We start from the raw sequence: 23,225 nt of genomic DNA, 5'->3' as shown, positions 1-23,225 counted from the left end.
GGAAGGGCCGCTCTGCGCCGCTCTGCGCCGCCGGGAGGACCGCCGGGAGCAGACGAGACGAGAGGTGGGGGGCGGCACCGGACCCCCCATCCCCAAAAAGGGTCAGGGAGGGGGCCCCGCTGCTGGGGGGCGCCCCCGGGACTTCCCCATGCCGGGAGGGGGCCCCACGTGTCAGGGGGTGCTCCCTGCTATCCCCATCACAGGAGGGGTCCCCATGTGTAGGGCTGCCCCCCCCCCGGTCCCCCCCCTCCATCCCAAAAGGGATCCCCTTGTGCAGGGCTGCGCCCCTTTGACCCCCTCCCCATCCCAAGAGAGGTCCCCGCGTGTAGGGATGTGCCATATGGCACCCCCCATCCCGGGAGGGGTCCCCCTTTGTAGGGCTGCCCCCCCTGGTCCTCCCATTCCCATCCCAGAAGGGATCCCCATGTGTAGGGCTGCACCCCCTATTACCCCCCTCCCACCCCAAGAGAGGTCCCCGTGTGCAGGGGTATGCCCTATGGCACCCCCCATCCCGGGAGGGGACCCCACGTGTAGGATCACACCCCCTATTACCTCCTACCACCCCAAGAGAGGTCCCCATGTGTAGGGTCACACCCCCTGTTACCCCCCCACACCCTGGTAGGGGTCCCCATGTGTAGGGTCACACCCCCTGCTACTCCCCCACACCCTTGTAGGGGTCTTCACGTATAGGGTCGCACCCCCAGGCCCCCACACGCCCCCTTCCCTGCCCTCCCCAGCCCAGCCCAGCCGGGACACCCCCATCCCGGGGGGGGGCTGGACCTTGCCCTCCCTCAGCCCCCGGCAGAATTTGGACCCAGGCTGAAGGCTGCACGGGAGCCACAGCACGGGGACAGCCGACGGAGCCGGGGAGCCTCACGTCCCCCCCCAGTGCCACTGGGACCCCCAGGAACCGCCGTCCCACCACGCAGCCATGGAGGTGAGCCGGGGGCAGTGCGAGGCCCCTCTCCCTGCTCCCCGTCCCCGTGTCACCTCTCCGTGCCTGCAGGTCCCCAAGAAGCTGGTGGGCTCGGTGGCCGGCTGCGCCGACGACACGCTGGCCGGGCTGGTGGCCTGCAACCCCGGGCTGCGGCTGCTGCGGGGACACCGGGTGGCCCTACGAGCTGACCTGGATGCCCTGCGGGGACGCGTGGCCCTGCTCTCCGGGGGGGGCTCCGGCCACGAGCCCGCCCATGCAGGTGAGTGCCCGCAGCCCCGTTGTGGGCTCGGTGACCCCATCCCCAAAATCCCCGAGCCCTCCCGTCCCTGCTGCTCCACAGGGTACATCGGGAAGGGCATGCTGAGCGGGGTGGTGGCCGGCGCCGTCTTCACCTCTCCCGCCGTGGGCAGCATCCTGGCGGCCATCCGGGCGGTGACGCAGGCTGGGGCAGGTACGGGGACACCCTGGGGTGCTGGGGGAGGCGGGTGGCCCTGCCGCCGCCTGACTCCCTGCCCCTCCCCGCAGTCGGGACCCTCCTGATCGTGAAGAACTACACCGGGGACCGGCTGAACTTCGGGCTGGCGCTGGAGAGGGCGCGGGCGGAGGGGGCTGACGTGCAGATGGTGGTGGTGGGGGACGACTGCGCCTTCACCAGCCAGAAGAAAGCTGGGCGCCGCGGGCTGTGCGGCACCGTCCTCGTGCACAAGGTCCGCGGGGGTCCCCCTGGTGCCCCTAAGGGGGGGACGATGCGCAGGGGTCCCTCACCCCTTGCTGTCCCCCCCCTTTGCAGGTGGCCGGGGCCCTGGCGGAGGCGGGGGCGAGCCTGGATGAGATCGTCAAGAGGGTGTCGGCGGTCACCAAAGCCATGGGTAGGCGCGCGGGACCCTCCCCAGAGGCAGATAAGAGGCACCAGCACGGGGTGGACTTCAGCCCGAGCCGGGCACCCCACGTGCCCGCAGCGTGGCCGGGGCACGGTGGCGTTCCTGCCTCCCCGTGTGGCTGTCCGCGTGCCCGCCGCCTGCCCCGAAATGTGGCACGCAGCCCTCCTTCTCCCCGCCGCCTGCAGGCACCCTGGGGCTCAGCCTGTCCCCGTGCAGCGTCCCCGGCTCCAAGCCCACCTTCCAGCTGGCCGCCGACGAGATGGAGCTGGGGCTGGGTGAGGAGCTGCCCCCTCACCTCCCCCCTGCGCCAGGCTGCTGGCGGGCGCGGGGGCCGCGTGCCCCTGGGTGCCAGCGTGGGGTGACGCTGTCCTGTCCCTGCAGGGATCCACGGCGAGGCCGGTGTCCGCAGGATGAAGGTGAGCAGCGTCCCCTCGCCCCGCTCCTCTCCCTGTCCCCCTGGCCTGGCCTCACGGTCCCCTGCACCTTCGCCAGGTGATGCCGGCGGACGAGGCGGTGGAGACGATGCTGGCGCACATGACAGACCCCGCCAACGCCTCCCATCTGCCCCTGAGCCGCGGTGAGCCCCCCCCGGGTGTCCCCTGAGCCCCCCCGGGGCACCCCCTGCACGTCCAAGGAGGCGGGGGGGGCTTCACTCTGCTCGCTGCCTCGCAGGTGCTGCCGTGGTGCTGGTGGTGAACAACCTGGGCGGGCTGTCCTGCCTGGAGCTGGGCATCGTGGCCGGCGCTGCCGTGCGTGGGCTGGGTGAGTCTGGGGGCACCCCGGAACCCCCCCCGGAGCTCTCTGCTCCTGAGGGACCCTTCCTGCAACGCCACCTCGCTCACGGCCACCCTTAACCCGTGCAGAGAGACGAGGAGTCCGCATCGCCCGGGCCCTGGTGGGCTCCTTCATGACGGCGCTGGAGATGGCCGGGGTCTCCCTCACCCTCATGCTGGCGGATGAGGAGCTGCTGGGGCTGATCGGTGAGCGCCCGCAGGCGGGGAGGTGGCACGGGACACATGGGGTGGCCCTGGACACCAGCACTCGTGGGCACACGGGACTGGGGCTGTAGATTCGGCGGCTCCCGCTGAGCTGCCACTTGCCTCCCTCCTCACCGGCTGCTCCAGATGCCGAAACCACAGCCATGGCTTGGCCCAACCTGGTTGCGGGGCCCGCCGTGAGCCAGAGACCAGAGGTGCCGGCACCAAACGAAGGACCAGAGCCGCAGTCAGCTCAGCAAACACCCAGCACAGGTCAGGGCGGCCGCAGGAAGGAGCCGTCCCCGCTCCCTGCCTCAGTTTCCCTGCCTCCCCTGAGTTCAAAGCCAGGCAGGGGGGTGACGGCTCCTCCCTGCAGGGCCTGGCACGAAGAGGGTGCAGCTGGTCCTGGAGCGGGTGTGCAGCACCCTGCTGGGCCTGCAGGACAAGCTCAACGAGCTGGACCGCGCGGCGGGCGACGGGGACTGCGGCCACACACACGCCCGGGCCGCACGAGGTGGGTGCCACCCCTTCCCTGCGCCAGGGCACCCCCAGCTGCCCCCTCGGAGGAGCAGGGGCTGCTCCACCACGTCCCTTGGTGGGCAGCGAGGACCCCCAGGCCTTGAAATATGGCCCCCGCTGGGGGACAGGGCCCCCCCACGCTGCTGGATCCCCACAGCCTCCCTTTTTACCCCTCTGCCCCGCAGCCATCCAGGAGTGGGTGCGTGCCCGGCCCCCGCCGGCAGCCCCGGCCCAGCTCCTCTCGGCGCTGGCTGACCTGTTGCTGGAGAAGATGGGCGGCTCCTCCGGTGTGGTGAGCGCAAATCGGGACCCCCGTTTTGTCCCCCTTACCCCGCTGCCACCACGGTGGTGACGGGGCCGCTGTCCCCGCAGCTCTACGGGCTCTTCCTGACGGCGGCCGCCCGGCCCCTGCACAACCGCAGCGACCTCCCGACCTGGGCTGACGCCATGGACGCCGGCATCGAAGCCATGCGGCGGTGAGTGCGGCGGGACCCCCGCGGGACCCCCCCCAGCCCCTCTGCGGGCTCCTGCCAAGCGCTGTGCTCGCCACGCAGGTACGGAGGAGCTGCCCCGGGGGACAGGACGATGGTGAGTGCCACCACGAAAGGGGAAGCGTGACGGGGTCCCGACGCTGCCCTCTTGCCCTGGGGGCTGTGGGCGGCCCTGGCGCTCAGCCCGCTGCCCGTGTCTCCCAGCTGGACTCGCTGTGTGCTGCAGCACAGGCGCTGCACGCCCTGCGCAGCCCCGGAGCCGAGCTGCTGACGGTGCTGGCCTCCGCCGTGCAGGTACAGGGACTGGGTGGGGACAGAGGATGGGCAGAACGGGCTGGAAACGGCCGCACCGGGCGTGCCCTGAGTGCTCCCCGTTCCCCTGGCAGAGCGCGGAGGAGGCGGCAGAAGCCACCCGGCACATGGAGGCCGGCGCGGGCAGAGCCAGCTACATCAGCTCGGCCCAGCTGCTGCAGCCTGACCCCGGGGCGGTGGCGGCGGCGGCCGTGCTGCGCGCCGTGCTGGAGGGGCTGCGGGGCTGAGGGAGGGTGGCCGGCCTGTGGTTGCCCCCCCCTCGGCTCCCCAGGGCTGCAGAGGCGATGGGAGATGCAGCAGCGCACCCCCCGTGCCCCCAATGAATGTTTGTGGTCCCCAAAAGTTGGCTCAGTGTCTGTCCTTGTGCAGAGAGGGGTGGGGTGGTGGGGCTTGGGGTTGGGGGGAGGCGGCTGGTCCCCATGTCAATGGTGGGGGGGATCCAGCCAGCCCTGAGCATGACGGCTGGGGAGGAAGGAAGCTGCTGGGCCGCGCACGAGCCCTCATCTCTGCCCCCGTGGCTGGCTGGGGAAACCATGAGGCTCACATGGCTGCGCTCACGGGGTGTGGAGGAGGCTCCAGAAAGGGGGCAAAACAGGAACTTGGGGACCGGGGCAGAGCCTGCCCTGCACCACGGGGTGAGGGGAACCACAGAGTGAGCACGGGGACTGGGCTGGGCTGCCCCAAAGGACGCAGGTGCGAGAGTGCTGCGGAAGCCAGCGCTTTATTAAGCGTCCCTGAGGGCTGCTGAGCTGGTCCCACCACCACACACGCATCCCCCCGAGGGGTAAGGCACGCTGCGAGGCCTCCTGCCGGCCCCGCGGAGGAGGCAGGGCTGGGGCAGCCCGCACTGTGCTGGCTCCCAGCGCCACCAGTCAGTCACGGGGCGCTCCTCTGGCAGCTTCTGACCTGACGAGGTGCCCGAGATGGCACCGCAGGGCTCAGGGGCAGCCGATTTGGCACAGATCCCAGTCCAGGCGCGAGGGGACAGCCGGACCCCGCAAGAGCTGGCAGGCAGAGGCACGAGGACGCAGGCTCGAGGAGCTGGGCGCTGCAGCTGCTCTCGGCCTGAGGCTGGCAGGAGGCCAGTGCTGGGCCACAAGGGAGGCAAAAAGGTGTCCCCACTGCAGCAGCGTCTCTGCTGTGAGGCAGCTGACCCCGTTTCTTCCCACCGACAGAAGAGCGTTGGGCACAGGCAGCCCGGAGAAGGCGAGGCGTCGGGGCAGGCGGGAGAGCGACGGGGTCGGAGAGCTCTGGGCTGGCAGCCCCGGCACGGCAGGGGGAGATCTCGGAGGCGTCAGCGCTCGGTGCCGAGCAGGGGCTGCAGGGAGACGTGGGTGAGACTGGAGCCTGCGCTCCCCTGCCCAGCCCAGCCCGGGGACGGACCGGTTGGGGCCACGGGGGGTGGCAGACCCCCGGCTCGGCTCCTCAAAGCCACCCTGGGAGCCGATGTGCAGCCCCACAGCACTGCGGGTACCTGGCGCGTGTCCGTGGAGCCGTCCTCGGGGCGCTTCCAGTCGGGCTTGGCCAGGGCGCACAGCACCAGGACCCCGAAGAGGACAATGAGGAGCCCCAGAGTGTTGGCGAAGACGGCCTCGGGGGGCAGGCGGTTGTAGGGCGCCGGCGCTGTCCCGTTCTTCCTGCGGAGGAGAATCACAGGGCTGGCTCTGTGCCCCCAGCACAGCAGGAACAACCCCACAACTCCAGCAGCCCCATAACACTGCTCCCGTGGCTGTCTGTCCCGTCTGAGGCCATGACAGCCCCCTGGCCCCTGAGGGTGCTGCTGCAAGGAGCCGCCAGCGGCCGGTATACAAAGCAGCACGGGGCTGGAGGTGACGTCTGGAGGGTTAAGACCCACCAAGAGCCTTCCTCATCACGTCCAGCCTTCCCCGCAGCCCACAGAACTCCTTATCCACCCTGCAGCAGGGAGCTGTGGTGGTTAACCACGCACCTGGGGTGGGGGGAAAGTTTTCACTTCCCTTAGTTAAACCCATGCTTAGTTTCGGTTGATACCACTGCAAGCGCGGAGATAAAAATACAGCCCCAGCTCCCCAGCCTCTCGCCCCGCGGGGGCTTTCCCCGTGGCTGGTCCAGCAGAGCCCCGCTGCAACACTCACAGGCTGAAGAAGAGCTTCTCGTTGATGCCCGACACGCAGGATGCCACGGAGAGCATGAGGATGGTGGAGCCGAAGAAGACGTGGACGGGCTTGTAGAGGGCACGGAGCCAGGGGGGCGCGTAGGGCAGCAGGAAGGCGCTGAAGCCAGCCAGCCACTGCGGGGACAGGGAATGAGGAAGGGAAATTTGGGGGGCTGGGACGCAGGGTGGGGGGGGGGGGGGATGGAACACGCACCCACCTGGCAGGAAAAGAGCAGCACGGTGGCCAGCCCCAGCCAGCTGTGCAGCGAGTACATGTTGGGCGTCTTGGAGGCGTTGTGGAAGCCGAAGACGGCCACCAGCCCCACCACCGTGAGGCCGAAGGCCGTCAGGGCCAGGGCGCCGTGCAGGAGCTTCCAGGGGAGCTTGGGGCCGCGCCAGGCGGGGGGCAGGCGGTACACCAGGGCCGCTGGCAGGGCGAGAGGGGTCAGGGGGAGCCGGGGGGGAGCAGAGGGGAACAGGGAGAGGGAGGGGGCAGGATGGGGAGTGCAGGGGGGAACAGGGGGAAGCAGGGGGGGTACAAAGGGGAGCAGGGAGGAGCCGCCTCGCCACTCACCTGCTCCGTAGAGCACCACCATGCCCGCCACCATCAGCACCGGGTGCCAGTTGAACATGCGGGCGCTGCCGTCCCAGGCGAAGCCCCCGCGCCAGCGCTGGCACCAGGAGGCCACGAAGGCCAGGCAGAGGAGGCCCAGGCCGGCCAGGAAGGCGCAGAAAGGCCGCAGGGGCACGGCCAGCATCGCGGCAGCGGGGGGGCGGCCGAGCCTGGAAGGGAAATTCGAGCTCCGTCAGCCTCCCCGCCCGGCTCCCCGCTGCGTGCAGGCACCGGGGGGAGGAGCCGGCCCCAAACGGGAACCCGCAGCCCGGGGGCGGCCCCGCCGCCTGCCACACGCCTCCCGTGGGGGGGGAGCCCCGGGAACCCCCCCCCGTGCTCCCCGCGGCCCCTTGCGCACCCGCGGGCTCCCTCCGCCTCCCCCCGGCCCCGCTCCCCCTCACCGGCCGCGGGGAAGCAGCCCCGGCCCCCCCTCCGCCGCTTCCCCCGCTTCCCCCTCGCCCTCACTGGGCGCCGCCATGTTGGGGGGGGGACGCTCTAGCCGCCCGACTCGGTGGTCCCCCCGCGCCGGGCAGGGGAGAGCCGGGGAGAACCATAGAGAGCGGCGGCTAGAGCGGCCCCCCCGCGCTTCCGCCTCCTCCTCCTCTTCCCCCCCACCCTCCCGCGCGCGCCGTTGCTATGGAGACGCAAGATGGCGGCCGGGGGTGAGCGCTGGGCCGGGGGTCGGGGGCACCGGGGGGAGCCGGGGGGAGCCGGGCACCGCCGGGACGGCACCGGGAGGCTCGGGGGGGGAGCTGGGGCCGCTCGGGGATCGGCGGGCTGCGAGTCCGGGGGGTGATTCCCAGCCCCGGGGGTCCCCTGGTAGAGAAGGGCCCGGCCCCGCTCCCCCGGCCCGTGCCTCACCCGCGCCTCCCCGCCCGGCCCCGGGGGTGAGGGGGTGAGGTGTCGGGGAGCGGTGCTGGGGCACGGCGTGGCCTGCTCAGCGCTGCCGGGGAGAGGCGTGAGTAATCTGCCCGCGGTCCCCCAGGGCTCGCACGTCCTCCTCGTCCCTGTGTTTTTTTGTTTTTTTTTCCTGTTTGCTCCGTGAAATCGGGGGCAGTCGGAGCCTGGAGGGTGGGAGAGAGCGGGCGAAGAGAGCGCAGCTCGGTGTCTGTGCTGGGAGCCGTCAGGACGCGCTGTGGCTGTCACCCTGCTTTGAGTTTCCTGGCGGAGGAAGGTGGCAGGGTTCAGGAGCTGGGCTCCCTACCAAGCAAAACCTCTGCTTCCCCCACAGGTGCCAGCTGTAGGGAGCGGCGATGCTGAGCCCCTGGCACCACACCATGAGCTGCCTGCACCTCTGGGGATGCCGGGGCTGAGGGCTCCAGCCCCCTGGGAAGGAAGATGCTCCAGACCAGCAATTACAGCCTGGTGCTGTTCCTGCAATTTCTGCTGCTGTTCTATGACCTGTTTGTCAACTCCTTCTCGGAGCTGCTCCGCACAGCCCCTGCTGTCCAGCTCATCCTCTTTATGTGAGTGCCAGCTGGGCAGGGCAGCGGGGCAGAAGGGCTGGGCTCTCCCCCACCACCGAGCTCTCACCGTGCCTCTCCTCTCCCTCAGCATCCAGGACATCGCCATTCTCTTCAACGTCATCATCATCTTCCTCATGTTCTTCAACACCTTCGTCTTCCAGGCCGGGCTGGTCAACCTCCTTTTCCACAAGTTCAAGGGGACCATCCTGCTGTCCGCAGCCTACCTGGCGCTCAGCATTTCCTTCCACGTCTGGGTCATGGTAGGCTGGGGGCCGCCTGCTTCACCCAAGGGCACACAGGCAGCAGCCACCACCCCCTGCTGCCTTCTGTCCCTTTCCTAGGAGAGGCAGGGCATGATTTCCCACTGCTGGGGACGTTTTGGTGTGCCCCCATCCCTGTTGCCCCCCTGATTGGGCCGGTAGGGAGCTGCCACATCCCAGCCCCTGCCCTCAGCGCTGCGACCTGCTGCAAAATCCTCTTTCCCCAGGGAAAGCGTGGCGGCTCTGGCTGCGTGCTGCCACAGAAGCCCCTGCTGGAGCGATCCCTGCTGAAGGCTGTGGCAGCAGCTCCCAGTTTACCTGGGATTAATCCCCAGCAAATGCCCGTGCAGGGAGGCTGGGGGCAGCCCCTTCCTGCTGGCTTCAAGCCCCGGGGGTCCCCTTCTGTCCCCTGTCCCCTGTCCCAGCTGCCAGTCCCCAAAATGGGGATTCCACAGGGCTGGGGCAAGGGCTTGTCCCCACCCCGCTGCCCCAGGGACGTCGGGGTAGTGCCCGGGGCCATCCTGCCCAGGCTGTCCGGGCAGGGGATTGATGGGGATTTGCAGGGATCTGAAGAGCGAGGCCAGAATAGGTCCTGGCTCGCTGCCCAAATCCCCTGAGCCGCTTAACCTTTGGGGTGCGGGTGCTCCCGGAGCCAGCAGCATCACATGGGCCCGGGATCAGCGGCGGCCAGGCCATGGGAGCCGGAGGTGCTGCCCCCAAGCTGAGGCACGTGTCCTTCCTCCTGTCCCCGACAGAACCTGCGGTGGAGGGACTCCGGCCGCTTCGTCTGGACCGAGGGCCTGCAGACGCTTTTTGTTTTCCAGCGGCTGGGTAAGGGCTCGCATCGGCTGGGGCAGCAGGAGCAGAGAGGGAGGCTGGGGGCTCCTGGAGGCCGTGTGGGCACCCCAGGCCCTTCTGGCCGTGACCCCAAAGCTCCTGCCCTCACCTCCTTCCCTCCCTCCGTCCCGCAGCGGCCGTGCTCTACTGCTACTTCTACAAGCGGACGGCGGTGCACCTGGGCGACCCCCTCTTCTACCAGGACTCGCTCTGGCTGCGCAAGGAGTTTGCTCACTTCCGCGGCTGACGGCGCCGCTCCAGCTGGTGGCTCCCTCTGCAACTCCTCGCCCCGAGGGACGGATCCCAGCGGCCGGGGGAGCTGGGCCGGGCCCCTCGGCTCTGCTCTTTGTGCTTCCAGCGTCCAGGCTGGCCAGCACTGGCACGGCTCATGCAGACAGCAGGGATCAGCAGGATGCTGGTGTGTCCTGGTCTGCCCCTGCGTCACGGCCCCTGGTGGGACTCGGCTGTTTTTGTGGGTAGTAAAGGAATAAACTCGCTGCGTTTTCCAGAGGCTGCCTCTGTCTGCGTGTCCCTGGGGTCTTCCCCCTCTGTGGGGAGCATCCCTGCCTGCTGTGGGGCTGTGGGGAGAGCAGAAAACGCAGCACCAGCCTGCTGGGGGGTCACAGAGCGGGCTGGTGGCCCTTAGGGGACAGACACACGGCCAGGGGAGCCCCTCGGACAGACACACGGACAGGGGACCCGCGGGCCTCGAACCCGCGCCCCTGTCCCTCGGTCCTCCAGAACCATAGAGAGGGCGGGCAGAGCGGCGCGCGCGCTCCCCGCCGGTTGCCATGGAGACGCAAGATGGCGCCCAGGGGTGAGGAACGCGGCGGGGCCGTAACGGGGACCGGGGGTGAGGGGTGTGTGTGGGGGCTCGGAGCGGGGCCGTGACCCCCCCTGGGCTCCCCCTCAGGCCGCCAGCGCTCCTCGGCGCCGCTGCAGGTGCTGCTGTTCCTCAACGGCTGGTACAGCGCCACCTACTTCGTGGCCGAGGCCTTCATCTTCGCCTACAAGGGTGAGCCTTCCTCCCCCCCCCCCCCAGTCCCTCCTCATCCTCCTCTCGCCCTCCCTCTCCCCGCGGCGGGCGGGGGCGCTGAGCCGGCCGTGCCCGCAGCGCTGCTGCTGCCCTACCCCGCCAGCAACCTGCTGCTGGACGCGGCGCTGCTGCTGCTCTACCTGGGCACCGAGGCCACCCGCATCTTCTTCGGTGAGTCCTGGCGAAGGGGCTTCCTCATGGCCCTCCCTGCTGCTGCTGCCCCAGCCCGGGGGTTTTGGGGGATATGGGGCAGCCCCCGCCCCGCTGACCGTGCGCCCCGCAGGCTCCAAGGGCAACCTGTGCCAGCGGAAGGTGCCGCTCGCCGTCAGCTTGGCCCTCACCGTGCCGGCGGCCGTGATGGCAGCCTACTACCTGCTGCTGCAGACCTACGCCCTGCGCCTGGAGGCCATCCTCAGCGCCATCCTGCTGCTCTTCTACGCCGCGGAGCTGCTGCTGGGCGTCCTGGCGCTGCTCTCCTTCTCCAGGTACCGCGCGGGGTGAGGGCGGCGCCGCGGTGCCGCGGGCCGCTCTGCTCACACATCCCCTGTCCTTCACAGCGTCGATGCGTACTGAGGCCCTGCACCGGAGCACCCGAGGCACAGGTACGCGAGGCAGCAGTGAGCCAGCCCGGCTCCTAGGCCCACGCTGGCACCCGTGGGCAGCCCCAGGAGCGGTCTCCCCGCTGCCCCATCCCCTCCGCTTCGCCCGCAGCATGAGCGAGCGAGCGACGCGCCGGGCAGCGCCTGCCCTGCTGCCACCCGGCCCCCCGGGGCTGGTGCCACACAGCTCAGTTCAAGGTACGGAGAATTATTTTTTTCTACTGTGTTCTCAGAATCAGTCACTATTTTCCAATAAATATTTATTTTTACCTGGTGCCTGGGCATCTGGCGTCCCACAGGGCAGCAGGCTGGGCACAGAGCGCTCAAGAGCTTCTAGCACAGCACTGCCTGTGCTGCCCCCTGCTAGCACTGCCCAGAGCTCACCGGGGGGGCACAAAGAGCCCCTTGGAAGTGCCACAGGAGAGCGGGGACACTTGGCTCTTGCTGCCCTTCCCTCCCGTGCAGCCTCGTTCCGCACAGGGGCCGTACAACGCTCCCCCCGCCACGTCCATCCCCTAAAAGCCCTGAGAGAAGCTCCCTACAGCGCCATATAAAAGACTGACAACGTCATCAAGTTTATTACACAATTTCCAACCTATCAGAAAGACAAACAAATCTAGTCACTGCGAGCAGGAGGGGCAGCGCCTCGCCGGGTGGTTAATAGGGGTTTGCTCTGCACTTTTCCCCACTATTTGGAAAGAAACTAAAAATTTGTGTCGTTAAGTAAAAAAAAACAGAACTCTCCCACCAAATGCTCCCCCCAGCACTCACCCGCTAAGCCGGCACCTCGTGGTACTTTACAGAATTTTTTTTTTTTTTCTCTTTTTTGTTTTGTGTGATTTTAGCCTAAAAAGACCTCTGGAGCCGGGTTTCTCCTGTCCGGCCACAGTTCAGAGGGCAAGCCCGCCCCGCTGGGGGCTGGAAATCGCTCTGGGTCTCCACCCCGACCCCCTTGGGCTCCTCCAGCATGCAGCCTGTGCCGGAGGGATCCTTGTGGGGCTGGGGGCTGCTCCCTGGCCTCGAAGCGGCTGCACACAGCTCTGCGCAGCCCTGACGGGCACAGAAACCTCCCGGCCTTGTCCCCGCCACCCCGTCCCAGCCTGCGACCGCGTGACACAGCCGGGGTGCCACCACCCGCTGGGAAAGGGGGGTCAGGGCAACGCCGCAGGGAAGGGGGCAGCCCCTGGCGGGGAACGCGCGGTCCCCGAGGCCCGCCGGCTGCGGGTGGCAGCCCGCCCTGCCTCCTCTGCTTCCTCTAAAACAAGGAAGGCTCTGCGGGAGAGGCCGGCTCCACGCGGGGCCCCGCTGCTGCCTGCTGGCCAGAGCTGCTGCTTCGGGAGAGGTGCCCGGCGGCAGCGATCCCGCTGGGACCAGGCACAACTCCCCGCGCCTCCTCTGGCCCTACAGACGCAGGGCGTGAGCTGCACGCCTCCAAACCCTCTTGCTGCACGCGCCTGCGGGGGGATCCGTCCCCTTCCGGACATACCCCAAAGGGCTGCGGAGAGGAAAAGGCTCACAAACCTCCCTCCGTGGTAGAAAAGCACCATTTCTCTTTGGGTCCAAGTATCCGCGGAGCGGGGCGGCCCCGGGCTCCCCGGCTTCCAGCCTCTCCCCGGGAAGCAGCAGCGGCGGCGGAGGGTGCGGGCGAGGGCTCAGGCCCCAAGGCCACGAGGTGTCGGAGGGAGGCGGCGGGGCGCAGCCAGGCCCTTCCTCGGGTGCCCGGAGAGAGCCGGGGGCGGCGGGGAGAGGGTAAGGGGGTGGAGCGGCCTCGGTGGCACAGTCCTGGTCGAGGTGAGGAGATCCGAGTCCATTAAAAACCACTTACTGCCGAACTCCTGCGGGGCACAGGGAGGAGAGGGGTGCTCAGCGCTGCTCCGGAGACCCCCACAGGCGTCTCCAGTCCCAGGGGAGGGTGCAGCAGCGCCTGGCTGCGGCTCACCTGTCTCAGTGGTGCCGGTCCCTGTCTCTGTCCCTGTCCCGATGCCGCTCGTGCTCCCGGTTCCGCTCCTGGAAATAGTCCTCGTGCCGGTCCTCGCTGTGCAGCAGGTCCCGGTGCCGCCGGCTGCTCTCGCGGGACCGGCTGGGAGAGCGCTCCCGGGACCGGTGCCGTTTCCTGGGGAAAAAGAAGAAAAAGATGTTTTGGTCACCTCCCAGGGGGATGCAGCCGGGCGTCTCCCCGCAGAGGGGACGGAGAGCGAGACCCCGGGACGGGCACAGTACCTGGAGGAGCTGCTGCTGGCGCCCGTGCTGTAGGACTTGGCTTCGATCCCATGCAGGCAGTCTTTGAGGGAGGAGAGGAGGACGCGGCACCGCTCGTCACTGGCCACGCGGGACTGCTTGATGACGGCGATGGCCGTCAGGAGGGTCTCGATGGCGTCGCTGTAGTCGCCTGGGCGGGAGCGGAGCGGGGCTGAGGGATGCGGGCGAGCTGCGGGGTCGGGGCAGGGGGATGGGGACGGGGACGGGGTCACCGTTACCTGCGCTGGCGCCCGACACCGCCTTGGAAATGGCGCTGCTGGAGATGGCCCGGTTCCTGTTCATGATCTCCTCGAACTCCACCTCGCTCACGGCGGGTGGCGGCGGGCCGAGCTCCCGGCTGCGCGGAGACACACGTGTGGGTGGGGGGGAGTCGGCAGGGCTGCCCCCACCCCGTTTGGCACCCAGCCCCCTCTCCCTCGCCCTCCGCTCACCTGCTGTGGTTGTAGGGGGCCATGGCCTTGCCGTAGGTGTCCGGCGGGGGCCCCAGGGCGGCGCTGGGCGGGGGGAAGAAGGCCGGGTTGAGGTGTAGGGCCGGGGGGACGGCCCCCGGGGGCGGCACGGCCAGGTGTGGGGGCAGTCGGGGCGGCGGGGGCATGAGGTGCTGGTAGTGGATGCCGGGCGGCGGCGGGGGAACGCCGAAACCGGAGGAGAGGGGCGGCGGGGGCGGCATGGGCGGCGGGGGCAGCCCCATGAGGGGCAGGGCGGCGGGGGGGCGGTTGAAGAAGGGCAGGATGGAGGGGGGCTTCTCCACGCGGGCGGGCGGCAGCGCGTTGTCCGTCGGCGTGGCGCGGCCGTCCACGGAGTCCAGGGAGTCCCGGGAGTGGGCCCGTGGCGGCACACCTGCAAGCGGCACGGGAAAGGGCCGTGAGCTGTGACCGCGGGCCCCGCACGCCTCGGAGACCTCCTCCTCCTCCTCCTCCTCCTCCCCGCCCGCCCACCGAGGTCCGGTTTCTGAAGAGCTGGAGGTGCCCGGAGATGGATGCAGCCAGCCAAGCGTAGCCTCCGCCTCCACGTGCCTCCAGGAGGGCCCCGCGCTCTCAGCGGGGCACCGGCCGCCCGCACGGCGTCCCAGGGACGTCGCAGAGCAAGCCGGTTACACGGACGGAGGTGAAAAGCCCCGAGGAACGGGGAGAGGTGGCCAAGTCCCAAGTCCCAGAAGCTATCGGACAACCCAGAGCACCCGCCAGCTGCTGATGGGAAGGGATTTGAACCAGCCTGGGTGTGGAGGGACACCAGGGGACAGAATGCAAGCGCTGACAGCTGGAGGAAGGAAAACTCAGTGCCCTAGAAGAGACGGGCAGGAACCCTTGCTATGTCCAAAGAGGCTTTGAGGATGAGCCAGGAGAGGAAAGAGGGGGGCAGGAGCCCTGGGGGAGCTGCCGAGACCACCACAAAGCCTCTCGAGGGAGGCCAAAACTCCAGAAGGGGACGTGCTCTGCTCCACCAAGCCACGAGGGCTCTAACGGCGCTGCTGAGCAGCGACCGGTGCTGGAGCTGAAGGGAAGGGGCAAAGGGCAGAGCGTTCAGAAAGAAGGGCTCTCCTCGCATGGAACGGGGTCACGGATCTACAACGGCCACAGCTGGCCAAGACCTCCTCGTACGTGCTCCTGCCAGGTCAGTCCCTGCGGCTCCGCAGAGCCCCCCGGCGCGGGGCCGGGGTGTCACATCGCTGCGGAGTGAGGCAAGGAGCACCTATTGCCATTGTAGGAAGCCCACGGCCAGGCCCCAGCTGGAATCCTGCGTCCAGTGATGGGCACCTTACCTCCGCAGGGATGGACAAATTCTGGAGGAGATCCAGAGAAGAGCTACTACTAGCTATGGAGGGTCTTAGCTATGTTGGTAGGCTGAAGAGCTTAAGCCCATTCAGTTTGGAGAAGGAGGAGGAGGAGGCTACGAGGGATCTTCGCAGTGTGTGAGCACCTAAAAGGGGATCATAAAGACTCGAGTCAGGAGCTAAGCGGACTCGGCAGCAATAGGACATCACCCCCGGGGGCTGCTGGCAGCGTCCCCCCGCCCCGAGGGCTCGGCCTGACAGCTCGGCGGGGTCCTGCGGGAGGTGCCCCCCCCCCTACCCACGGCGCGCCCGCGCCCCACTCACGTTTGCGAGCCTGCGCCTCGAACTGTGACAGGTTCTGCCGGGTGGCCAGCCTCACCTCCACCTTGTCCCCGTTGAGGATTTTGCCGGGCAGGAGCTCCAGCAGCTTGTGGACCGAGTTCTCAGAGGCAACCACCACCTCTGCGTACCTGCGGGGAAGCCCAGCGCTCAGCGAGCAGGAGCCAGCCCCAAGTGCTGCACCCCCCGGCAGGGGTAGGATCCCCCCAGAACCCCAATCTGCCCCCCCTGCAGCACCCACCACCGCCTGACACCAGCCTGGAGCCTCAGGTCCCCATCGGTTCCCTTTCCAGGTGCTGGCACTGCCAGGAGCCTGCATTTCACCACCCCTGCGCCCGCTGGGGAGAGCTCCGGCCGCTCGGGCCAGGCTCCCCGCCCCGTTTCCTCCGTGCTCCCCCTCAGCTCTCACCCTTTCGACTGGCCATTGGCCCGGTTCTCTGCAAACTTCAGCTCCACCACGTCGTAGACGCCGATCGAGCGGATGGTCTGGATCAGCTGCTGGTCCGTCGTCCACTGCGGGCAGCAGGGCAGACAGGCTGCCGTCAGCCCCTGCAGCCCGTCCCGCTGGGATCCCAAGCCTCCCAGGGCTCCAAACCCTGTTCCCGTTCGCACTTTAGGGTCAAGCCCAGCTCAGAACGCCTCGTCAGCGTGGCCTGAGGAGAACCAGCACCTCCCAGCAGCTCCGCAGCCCTCAGGGGCTTCCCTGGAGGACCCCCCGCAGCACTCACCCAGGAGAAGCTGCCCACGTAGACGGCGGCTCTCTTGTTGCGCAGCCCGCTGTAGGTGTAGAGGATGGCAGGGGATTTGTTGTTGGGCTTGGGGGACGGCTCCTGCCGGATCTCGGGGGGCGGCTCCGAGCTGCTGGTGCGGCTTTCGGGGGGCTGCGAGCTGGCTGCGAGCACGTCGTCGTACAGATCCATCTGGTCAGCATTACTGAACTCCGAGTCCTGCGCGGGGAGAGACCGTGAGGGGAGGCCCGGGGAGGGGAACGTGGCTTGGGAAGGGGTCCGTGGCCATGCACGGGGCTCTGTAGGATTGCCCTGATGCGCTCAAGTCCTCTAAAACCCCCCAGCAGAAGCCAACTCTCATCCCCCTCCGGGTGAGCATGAGTGAAGCTACAGCGTGCTGCGATCTCCTCATGGATGCGTTCACCTCCAGGGCTTCATCTGTGCAGCCAGAAGTCCCCCGGGCCCAGCCAGCCCTCTCCACTTCTCCACCACCCTGCGAAACCGCGCAGCACCCTGGGCAGGCCAAAAATAAACCCCTCGGCGTGTGGAAACCCCCGGGATTGCGCTTCCTCCCCGCCGGCACGGAAATCCCTGAGCCTCCCCGCTCGGCACGGAGGAGGGGCAGCGGGCGCCGCGCCGCGATGCTCGGCGTGACCCTGCCGCAAGGCGGGGAGGGGAAGGATGCTCCCAGAGCAGAGCCCCGGGGCTGCACGGGGCTGACTTTCCCCTTCCTGATTTCACCCACGAGCTTTTCTCTTTCCCCACACACTTCCCCCGCGTGGGCAAAGGGCTGGCTCGCCGCGAGCTGCGCGCCCGGGCAGGACTCGGCTTGCTCCTCGCACCAGGAAGCAGCTGGGCTCTCGGCGATACGCAGCGGGATGGGTTCAGAGGCACAAAACCAAATTTAAGCAACGCCTCGCCCGGCGGGCAGCGTGGCTTCCTCCTGCTCCCCCTCGGGCCAGCCGAACTCCTGCGGGGCCGCGTTTGCACCACTGCGCCCTACGCGGCACGGAGCAGCCACCCAAGCAGCTCCTCAGCCACGAAATCAAGTGTCCTACATCCGCTGTCCCATTCCCACTCCTGCTCCGTGCTATATTTAATTTGGAGCGTACGGTGAGCGCCGTGTTTACTACGTCCCTTCGTCCCGATGGCTCGCCCGGATCCAACGCTGAGGGAACCAGTGCGAGGTGGTGAAACCCCCGTGCTGACAGCCAGGGAGCTGTGAGCCCACAGCACGGCACTGCAGGAGCTCGTGGTGCCCCCGGGGAAATTTGCTCAGCACGCAGCCCTCGGGGGATCGCAGAAACACAAAATCCACGCCTTTACCCACAGACACCCTTTGACAACCAGGGCTGTTCCTCAGGCAAGGCGTAACCGCTCAGCGTCCGGCACTTTCAGCTGCGGAGCTGATAAAAAGGCTGCAGGAATATCAACAGGGCCAAGTATTTTCGTCCTCGTTCTCAAAACAGCCCAGCTGGTTGCTTCGGCTGCCTCCCACGCTGCTGCCCCCCCCCCCCCGGCAAGGCCCAAGGCTGCAAACTTTCTGCCTGAAAGGTGCCTGACTTTTGGCGAGTCCCGCACAACAAGAGGTGGCTGGGGCAGAAATCCCTCGGAAGCCCTCAGCTGGGGGACGCTGCAGCTTGGGAGCTGCTGGGGATCCTCCTGCCCCGCTCAGCTTTCGGTGCTGTGCTGTTTAAGAACCGCGGTGCTCCCAGAAAATAACACCCAGCTCCTGGTCCCGGCACTCGGGGTGTGCTCCAGCAGCCTCTTACCCTCGCTGGCACTTGGGGCCAGCCGGCCCTAATCACTTCCAGCTCCGAGAAGCCGCCGGCTCTGTCAAAGCCCTTTTGTGCCCCGTGCCCCAGCCCCTCCGGACGAACCTTCCCGTGCTGCTCACCCAGGTTCACGCTGATCTCCTGATGCTGCTCTCTCACTGCGGGCTCAACGGGCAGCACGGGGCCCTGTGGGCGCTCTCCTTCCCCAAACCTCCCGCGCTCAGCCCCCCGCCTCTCCCGTTCCCGTGCCGGGGGGGTTCCCCGGGGAACGTTCGGGTGCCGGGGGCTGGTGCCCGCTGCCTCGCGGTGCCCGCGGGGAGCCCCTCACCTGGTTGAACTCCTCGTCGGCGTAGATGTCGATCAGGTCCACTCCCTCGGACATAGTTCCCGACGGGGGCCGGGACCGGGGCGGCACCGGGACCGGGACCGGGACGAGCAGCAGCACACTAAGGGGGGGCACTGCGGGATGGGGGGGGGGCGGCTGTCACTGCCGGCCCCCCCCGGTGCCCCCCAACTCCCCCCGGTGCCCCCGGTTCCCCCCTCCCCCCCCACCCCCTCCCGGTGCGGCCTCCCCGAGGCCTGGGCCCCCCCTCCCAGCCCGGTTCCGCCCCCCCCGGCCCGGTGCCGCCCCCCTCGTCCCGGTTCCGCCCCCCCCGGCCCCGGCCTGGTCCCGGTCCCGGCCCCGGGTTCAAGGGGAGGGGTCGCGGCCCCTCCCCCCCCCCCCGCCCCTCCCGGTGCCGCCCGCAGGCCCCGCGCTCACCGCCACCGCCAGCGCCGCCGCGCCTCGCCCCGCCCCTTCCGGCCTCCGCCCGCCGCGCCCCGCCCCTTCCGGCCGCCGCCCCGGGGTTGACCATAGAGATGGGAGGGCCGCGGGAGTAGAGCGGCTCCCTGGGGGAGGGAGGGGGGAGGGGGTGCTGGAGGTGTCATGGCGGCGGGCAGGGTGAGAGGGGAGGGGAGTGGGGGGGAGTGGGGGGGATTGGGGGGAATTGGGGGGCTGGGGGGGGGAATGGGGGGCTGGGGGATGTAGGAGGGGGGGTTATGGGGGCGGGGGGGGGAATTGGGGGCTGTGGGGGGGCGGGGATTGGGGCATTGGGGCCTTGGGGGGGGTTGAGGGGGCGCATGTGGGGTGAGGGATTGGGGCTGGGGGGTAAAAGGGGCAAGGTGTGGGGATTGGGGGGTGGGGAGGGGGAATGGGGGCCTGGGGGACTCGTGGGGGGGGTTAGGGGCAGTGGGGGCTGGGGGGGAGTGGGGAGGTGGGGGGGGGGGATTGGGGCCTGGGGGGCTCGCATGTGGGGCCTGGCTTGGGGTGGGGTGAGGATTAGGGGCGGCAGGGCTTGGGGGGGGGATTGGGGTGCTGTGGGTGGGGTGGGGAATTGGAGTCCAGGGGTGTGGGTGGGGATTAGGGGTGGGGGGGCTTGGTGTTGGGGGGGATTGGGGCCTGGGGCTGTGTTAAGGTTGGTGCCTGACGCCCCCGGTGCTGCCCCAGCCCCTCTCGCAGCTCTGCTCGCTGCCCCGCTGGGCCCTGCGCCGGCCCCTGCTGCTGTGTTCGCAGCGTGGCTACCGCGGGGACTCGCCGAGCGACTCGGGGAAGGACGTGCTGGAGATCCCCCTGCCCCCCTGGCAGGAGCGCCCCGACGAGCCGCTGCCCACCAAGAGGGCCCGGCTGCTGTACGAGAGCAGGAAGAGGGGCATGCTGGAGAACTGCATCCTGCTCAGGTGAGGCACGGGCTGCCCGGCCCCTCCGGCGCTCAGGAGGCGAGCGTAGCTGCCACACAACTCAGCTCACTGCTACATCCCTTAATTAGCAAGGAAAAGCTCTGGGTGTTGCAGGAATCAGCTTGATGGGGCAGGGCTCGGTCAGATTCCAACCCCTGAGGAGATGTTGTGTTGCTTGGGGGGAGCTGGCAAGCATCTGAGGAGCTGCACCGAGCTGTCGGATAAATCACCGCTTGGTCGGTGCAGCTGCTGGCAGGTGGGTGCCAGAGGCAGCACGTGAGAGGGCTGGAGGAAGCTCCTAGCTGGTGGCTGAGTCCAAAATCCTTGGGGAGGATTTTTGGGGCCTACTGGGCTTCTTCTGTGGGAGGTAACAAAGCCTAGCCCGAGGTGTAGGGCAGGAGGCAGCACACAGCAGCTCCTCCCAGTCCTCTGGTGTCACGTAGAGAGCCAGGCAGCAGCCGCCGTGCCAGCCCTGCTCTTCCTCCACGCCCCGCACTCATCCTCGTGCCTCCCCCTTCCAGCCTCTTTGCGAAGGAGAACCTGAACCGCATGAGCGAACGGCAGCTGAACCTCTACGACCGGCTCATCAATGAACCCAGCAACGACTGGGACATTTACTACTGGGCCACAGGTACGTGCGGCCACCGAGGTGGCACTGCACCAGGCTGCAGGAGCTGGGCTTGGTGTGCTGGGCGCCCTGGGGCTGCGTGGGGCCGCTCTCCTTATTTTTGCTCTTCTTATTTTTGCTTTTCTTATTTTTCTGCTCTTCTTATTTTTGCTGCAGAAGCGAAGCCCACGCCAGCTGTGTTTGAGAACGAGGTGATGGCCATGCTGAGGGAGTTTGCCAAGAACAAGAAGAAGGAGCAGAGGCTGCGGCAGCCGGACCTGGAGTACCTCTTCGAGCCCCCACGCTGACGGGCGGCTGTCCTTCCCCCTCCCCGCCCCCTGGAGCAGAGGAGGGGCAGTGGGGGCCCTGCAGAAACACCAGCGCTGCCGCCCTCCCTGCTCTCCTCCTCCTCTGGCAGCGGCTCCCGCGGACTCTCAGGGCTTGATGAATAAAGCTGTGGCTGCTAGCCCTGGCGCTCGCCTTGCCTGGCTGCCCCTCCTGCTGCACGCCGGGCTCTGCTCTGGGGTGGAGGTGGCAGCCGCGGGGAGCTCGCTCCACTGCGCGCCAGGGGGTGGCCGGTCCCTGGTGAGCGGTGTCCTGTGGGCCCTCAGCCACCCCTGGTGCTCCTCCACCTGACCCTGGGAGCCTGCAGTGCCACCACAGCTGGTCCCCAGTGCCCTCCGCAGGGTGTCCCAGCCGGGCCGGTGTCCCCAGGCAGCGGTGACAGTCCCCGTGTGGCCGCGGTCACTGCGCGTCACCGTGCCGGTTACCTGGAGACGGCACGGCGCTCCCGGCTTCCGCAGCGACGTCCTGCAGCCACCGGCTCCCTGTGGTGGCACTGTGGGGACAGCGGGCACCCCAGCAGCATGCCATCCACCCATCCGTTTGTCTGTCCCCGCGCCAAGCTGCGCTCCCTGCCCTGGGGCTCTCCTGCCCTGGGGCTGGGCCCCTTCAGCGCGAAGCCACGCGCGGGGGACAGCGGGAACCTGATGGATTTCTATGCCACCACCTATGCCGTGGCTTACGGTAGGGGTGTGGGGCAGCCCTACTCCCCCCCCAAGAGCTGTAGGGGGCTCGCCAGCCTGGCTGAGCCCCCCTGTGTCACCCAGGCCACCGCGGTTTCCGTCCCTTCCTCGGCCACCACGTGGGCGCCGGCTTTGTCTCCAACACCCGCTCCGACGCCGCTGGCCTCATCCGCCCGCGCAGCGCGGCAGGGGGGTGCGTGCTCCCGCTGCGGGGCGGGGACAGGGGCACTTTTTGGGGGTCCCCCTGCTCACAGCCGTCCTGAACTCTCGCCACAGCCCCTTCTGGGACACCACTGTGGCCGAGCACTTCCAGCCCCTCCTGCTCCCCGACGGCCGGAGCCTGCTGCCGCGGCACGTCCACCAGCCGGGCAGCGGCTACAGCCGCGAGCAGCCCCTCCCTCACCTCCGTGCCGGGGCGGTGAGCCCCCCGCTCGCCTCCAGGGAGTATGGTGCCGATCCTGCCCAGACAGGTACGGTTTTGGGGGGTCAGCTCCAAGCCTTGGAAGGTTTGGGGGTCCCAGAAGCCCGCTGCCCTGCACAACCCCAAAAAGCAGGGGGTTGCCCTAGGCTGTGCGAGCTCCGGGGCAGCAGGGCTGAGCCCCCCCACCCCATTTCCCACCCCGCAGACGTCCTGCAGAGGACAACCATCGGTGCCAAGGAGGAGACGGGCTTCACCAGGGCCACCCCCATGAGCGGCGTCATCCTGCCGGCACCGCTGGGCCAGCCCGTGAGCTCCCAGCCCCCTTGGCTCCCCTCTTCCCCCTCCAACACCCGACACGCGTTTCTCTCCTGCAGCTCGGGGCCAGCACCACCACCACGGACTACCTGCCCCCCGCTGGCGGCACGGTAAGAGGGATGGGGCGGTGAGGTGACCCCCAGTTGGGGACCCCCGCGTCCCATCCCTCCCCGTCCCAAACAGGGCGGCAGGGTGCTCCCGGTGCTGGCGCGGGGCTCCGACAGAGGCAGCGGCTTCAGCCGGGAGACCCCTCGGGGCCCCCTGAGCGTGCCGGTGAGTGGCTCCCGTCCCGTCCCATCCCCGTCCCGTGTGTCCCCCCAGCCTCACCCGCTGTCCCCACACAGGTCTTGCCCCGCTGCCCCCCGGTGCTGCTCGTCTCCCGGGGGCTGCAGGCCCCTCGTCCGGCCCAGGCCCGTTTGCGGGGCCAGCAGAGCACCGGCAGGATGGTGGGTGCGCACCCCGACCCCCCCAGTACCCCCAGCACCACGGGGCCGGGCGCCCACCCCTCATTCCCCCCATAGGAGCAGTCGGGGTTCACCACCAACAACGGCTGGGCCGCGACCCCCCCGTGGACCCCGTGCCCCGCAGCACCGGGTGAGTGTGGCCGGGATGGGGGGCATGGATATGGGGCAGGGGGCTCAGCCCTGACCCCTCGGTTTCACAGCACAGCCCAGGCCCAGCCGCACGGCGCGGCCCTTGGGGGGCGTCCAGGCCCCGCAGCCCAGCGGCTTCAGCACCAACAACCTGCGCACGGCGCTGGGGGGCGGCAGCGGCACCGGGCTCACGGCCCCCACCCCATAAAAAAAAGGTTGGGGAGGGGCATTAAAGGAGTGGGACCGCGGGGGGCGTGGCTTCGAGCTCAGGGGGCGTGGTCACGGGCGAGGGGGCGTGGTTTGAGGGCGGGGGGCGTGGTCTCAGCTTGGGGGTGTGGGCACTGGGGGTGTGGGGGCGTGGTCTGAGCGCAGAGGGGGCGTTTTCTGGGGTTTGGGGGCGTGGTCTAGAACTCGGGGGCGTGGTCTGAGCGCGATGGGGGTGTGGTTTACGCGCAAGGGGTGTGGTCTGAGCGCGGAGGGGGCGTGGTCCCTGGTTTAGGGGGCGTGACCCCGGGCTAAAGGGGCGTGGTCATAGTTGAGGGCGTGGCCTGAGCGCGGAGGGGGCGTGGTCCCTGGTTAAACGGGGCGTGGTCGGGTGGCTAGGGGGTGTG

The 23,225-nt window shown here is 69.0% G+C and overlaps 6 protein-coding genes across 8 annotated transcripts; 4 read left to right on the top strand and 2 right to left on the bottom strand.

Moving 5' to 3' along the window:
* The first annotated feature begins 32 nt into the window (after nucleotides 1-32).
* On the top strand, nucleotides 33-4,399 carry TKFC (triokinase and FMN cyclase). Of its 2 annotated transcripts, none has more exons than XM_032189111.1 (18): nucleotides 33-64; nucleotides 796-937; nucleotides 1,007-1,196; nucleotides 1,278-1,388; nucleotides 1,463-1,644; nucleotides 1,728-1,806; nucleotides 2,004-2,093; nucleotides 2,200-2,234; nucleotides 2,311-2,395; nucleotides 2,491-2,580; nucleotides 2,682-2,798; nucleotides 2,943-3,068; nucleotides 3,172-3,309; nucleotides 3,500-3,606; nucleotides 3,687-3,790; nucleotides 3,869-3,902; nucleotides 4,010-4,099; nucleotides 4,192-4,399. In XM_032189111.1, the coding sequence occupies exons 2-18, from the start codon at nucleotides 932-934 to the stop codon at nucleotides 4,342-4,344; spliced, it is 1,737 nt and encodes a 578-aa protein (XP_032045002.1). In that variant the 5' UTR covers nucleotides 33-64; nucleotides 796-931; the 3' UTR covers nucleotides 4,345-4,399. The 2 variants fall into 2 exon arrangements, with proteins under 2 accessions (XP_032045002.1, XP_032044999.1); XM_032189108.1 differs by having other exon boundaries at nucleotides 39-101.
* A 475-nt stretch (nucleotides 4,400-4,874) lies between these two features.
* LOC116490165 (cytochrome b ascorbate-dependent protein 3) lies at nucleotides 4,875-7,434 on the bottom strand. Of its 2 annotated transcripts, none has more exons than XM_032189131.1 (6): nucleotides 7,330-7,434; nucleotides 6,826-7,034; nucleotides 6,470-6,678; nucleotides 6,232-6,386; nucleotides 5,592-5,754; nucleotides 4,875-5,435 (listed from the first exon to the last, which is right to left on the bottom strand). In XM_032189131.1, exons 1-6 carry the CDS (start codon nucleotides 7,416-7,418, stop codon nucleotides 5,412-5,414), a joined length of 849 nt encoding a protein of 282 aa, XP_032045022.1. In that variant the 5' UTR covers nucleotides 7,419-7,434; the 3' UTR covers nucleotides 4,875-5,411. The 2 variants fall into 2 exon arrangements, with proteins under 2 accessions (XP_032045022.1, XP_032045023.1); XM_032189132.1 differs by lacking the exon at nucleotides 7,330-7,434 and adding an exon at nucleotides 7,266-7,283.
* A 59-nt stretch (nucleotides 7,435-7,493) lies between these two features.
* Nucleotides 7,494-9,930, top strand: TMEM138 (transmembrane protein 138). Its single transcript, XM_032189142.1, has 5 exons — nucleotides 7,494-7,526; nucleotides 8,096-8,330; nucleotides 8,419-8,590; nucleotides 9,346-9,421; nucleotides 9,562-9,930. The coding sequence occupies exons 2-5, from the start codon at nucleotides 8,203-8,205 to the stop codon at nucleotides 9,672-9,674; spliced, it is 489 nt and encodes a 162-aa protein (XP_032045033.1). The 5' UTR covers nucleotides 7,494-7,526; nucleotides 8,096-8,202; the 3' UTR covers nucleotides 9,675-9,930.
* Nucleotides 9,931-10,221: 291 nt separating this feature from the next.
* On the top strand, nucleotides 10,222-11,335 carry TMEM216 (transmembrane protein 216). The gene is made up of 5 exons (XM_032189144.1): nucleotides 10,222-10,244; nucleotides 10,341-10,442; nucleotides 10,542-10,634; nucleotides 10,747-10,948; nucleotides 11,021-11,335. The coding sequence occupies exons 1-5, from the start codon at nucleotides 10,232-10,234 to the stop codon at nucleotides 11,034-11,036; spliced, it is 426 nt and encodes a 141-aa protein (XP_032045035.1). The 5' UTR covers nucleotides 10,222-10,231; the 3' UTR covers nucleotides 11,037-11,335.
* Nucleotides 11,336-11,613: 278 nt separating this feature from the next.
* On the bottom strand, nucleotides 11,614-18,358 carry CPSF7 (cleavage and polyadenylation specific factor 7). Its single transcript, XM_032189116.1, has 9 exons — nucleotides 18,266-18,358; nucleotides 16,163-16,381; nucleotides 15,844-15,947; nucleotides 15,420-15,565; nucleotides 13,753-14,161; nucleotides 13,540-13,658; nucleotides 13,283-13,451; nucleotides 13,002-13,175; nucleotides 11,614-12,897 (listed from the first exon to the last, which is right to left on the bottom strand). Exons 1-8 carry the CDS (start codon nucleotides 18,317-18,319, stop codon nucleotides 13,007-13,009), a joined length of 1,389 nt encoding a protein of 462 aa, XP_032045007.1. The 5' UTR covers nucleotides 18,320-18,358; the 3' UTR covers nucleotides 11,614-12,897; nucleotides 13,002-13,006.
* Nucleotides 18,359-18,837: 479 nt separating this feature from the next.
* SDHAF2 (succinate dehydrogenase complex assembly factor 2) lies at nucleotides 18,838-20,726 on the top strand. The gene is made up of 4 exons (XM_032189143.1): nucleotides 18,838-18,877; nucleotides 19,424-19,653; nucleotides 20,175-20,284; nucleotides 20,438-20,726. Exons 1-4 carry the CDS (start codon nucleotides 18,863-18,865, stop codon nucleotides 20,566-20,568), a joined length of 486 nt encoding a protein of 161 aa, XP_032045034.1. The 5' UTR covers nucleotides 18,838-18,862; the 3' UTR covers nucleotides 20,569-20,726.
* The last annotated feature ends 2,499 nt before the right edge of the window (nucleotides 20,727-23,225 follow it).

This window comes from Aythya fuligula, chromosome 5 (assembly GCF_009819795.1).
Source record: "Aythya fuligula isolate bAytFul2 chromosome 5, bAytFul2.pri, whole genome shotgun sequence".
In the NCBI taxonomy this organism is placed as follows: domain Eukaryota; kingdom Metazoa; phylum Chordata; class Aves; order Anseriformes; family Anatidae; genus Aythya; species Aythya fuligula.
This window is presented reverse-complemented; position numbering and strand designations above follow the sequence as displayed.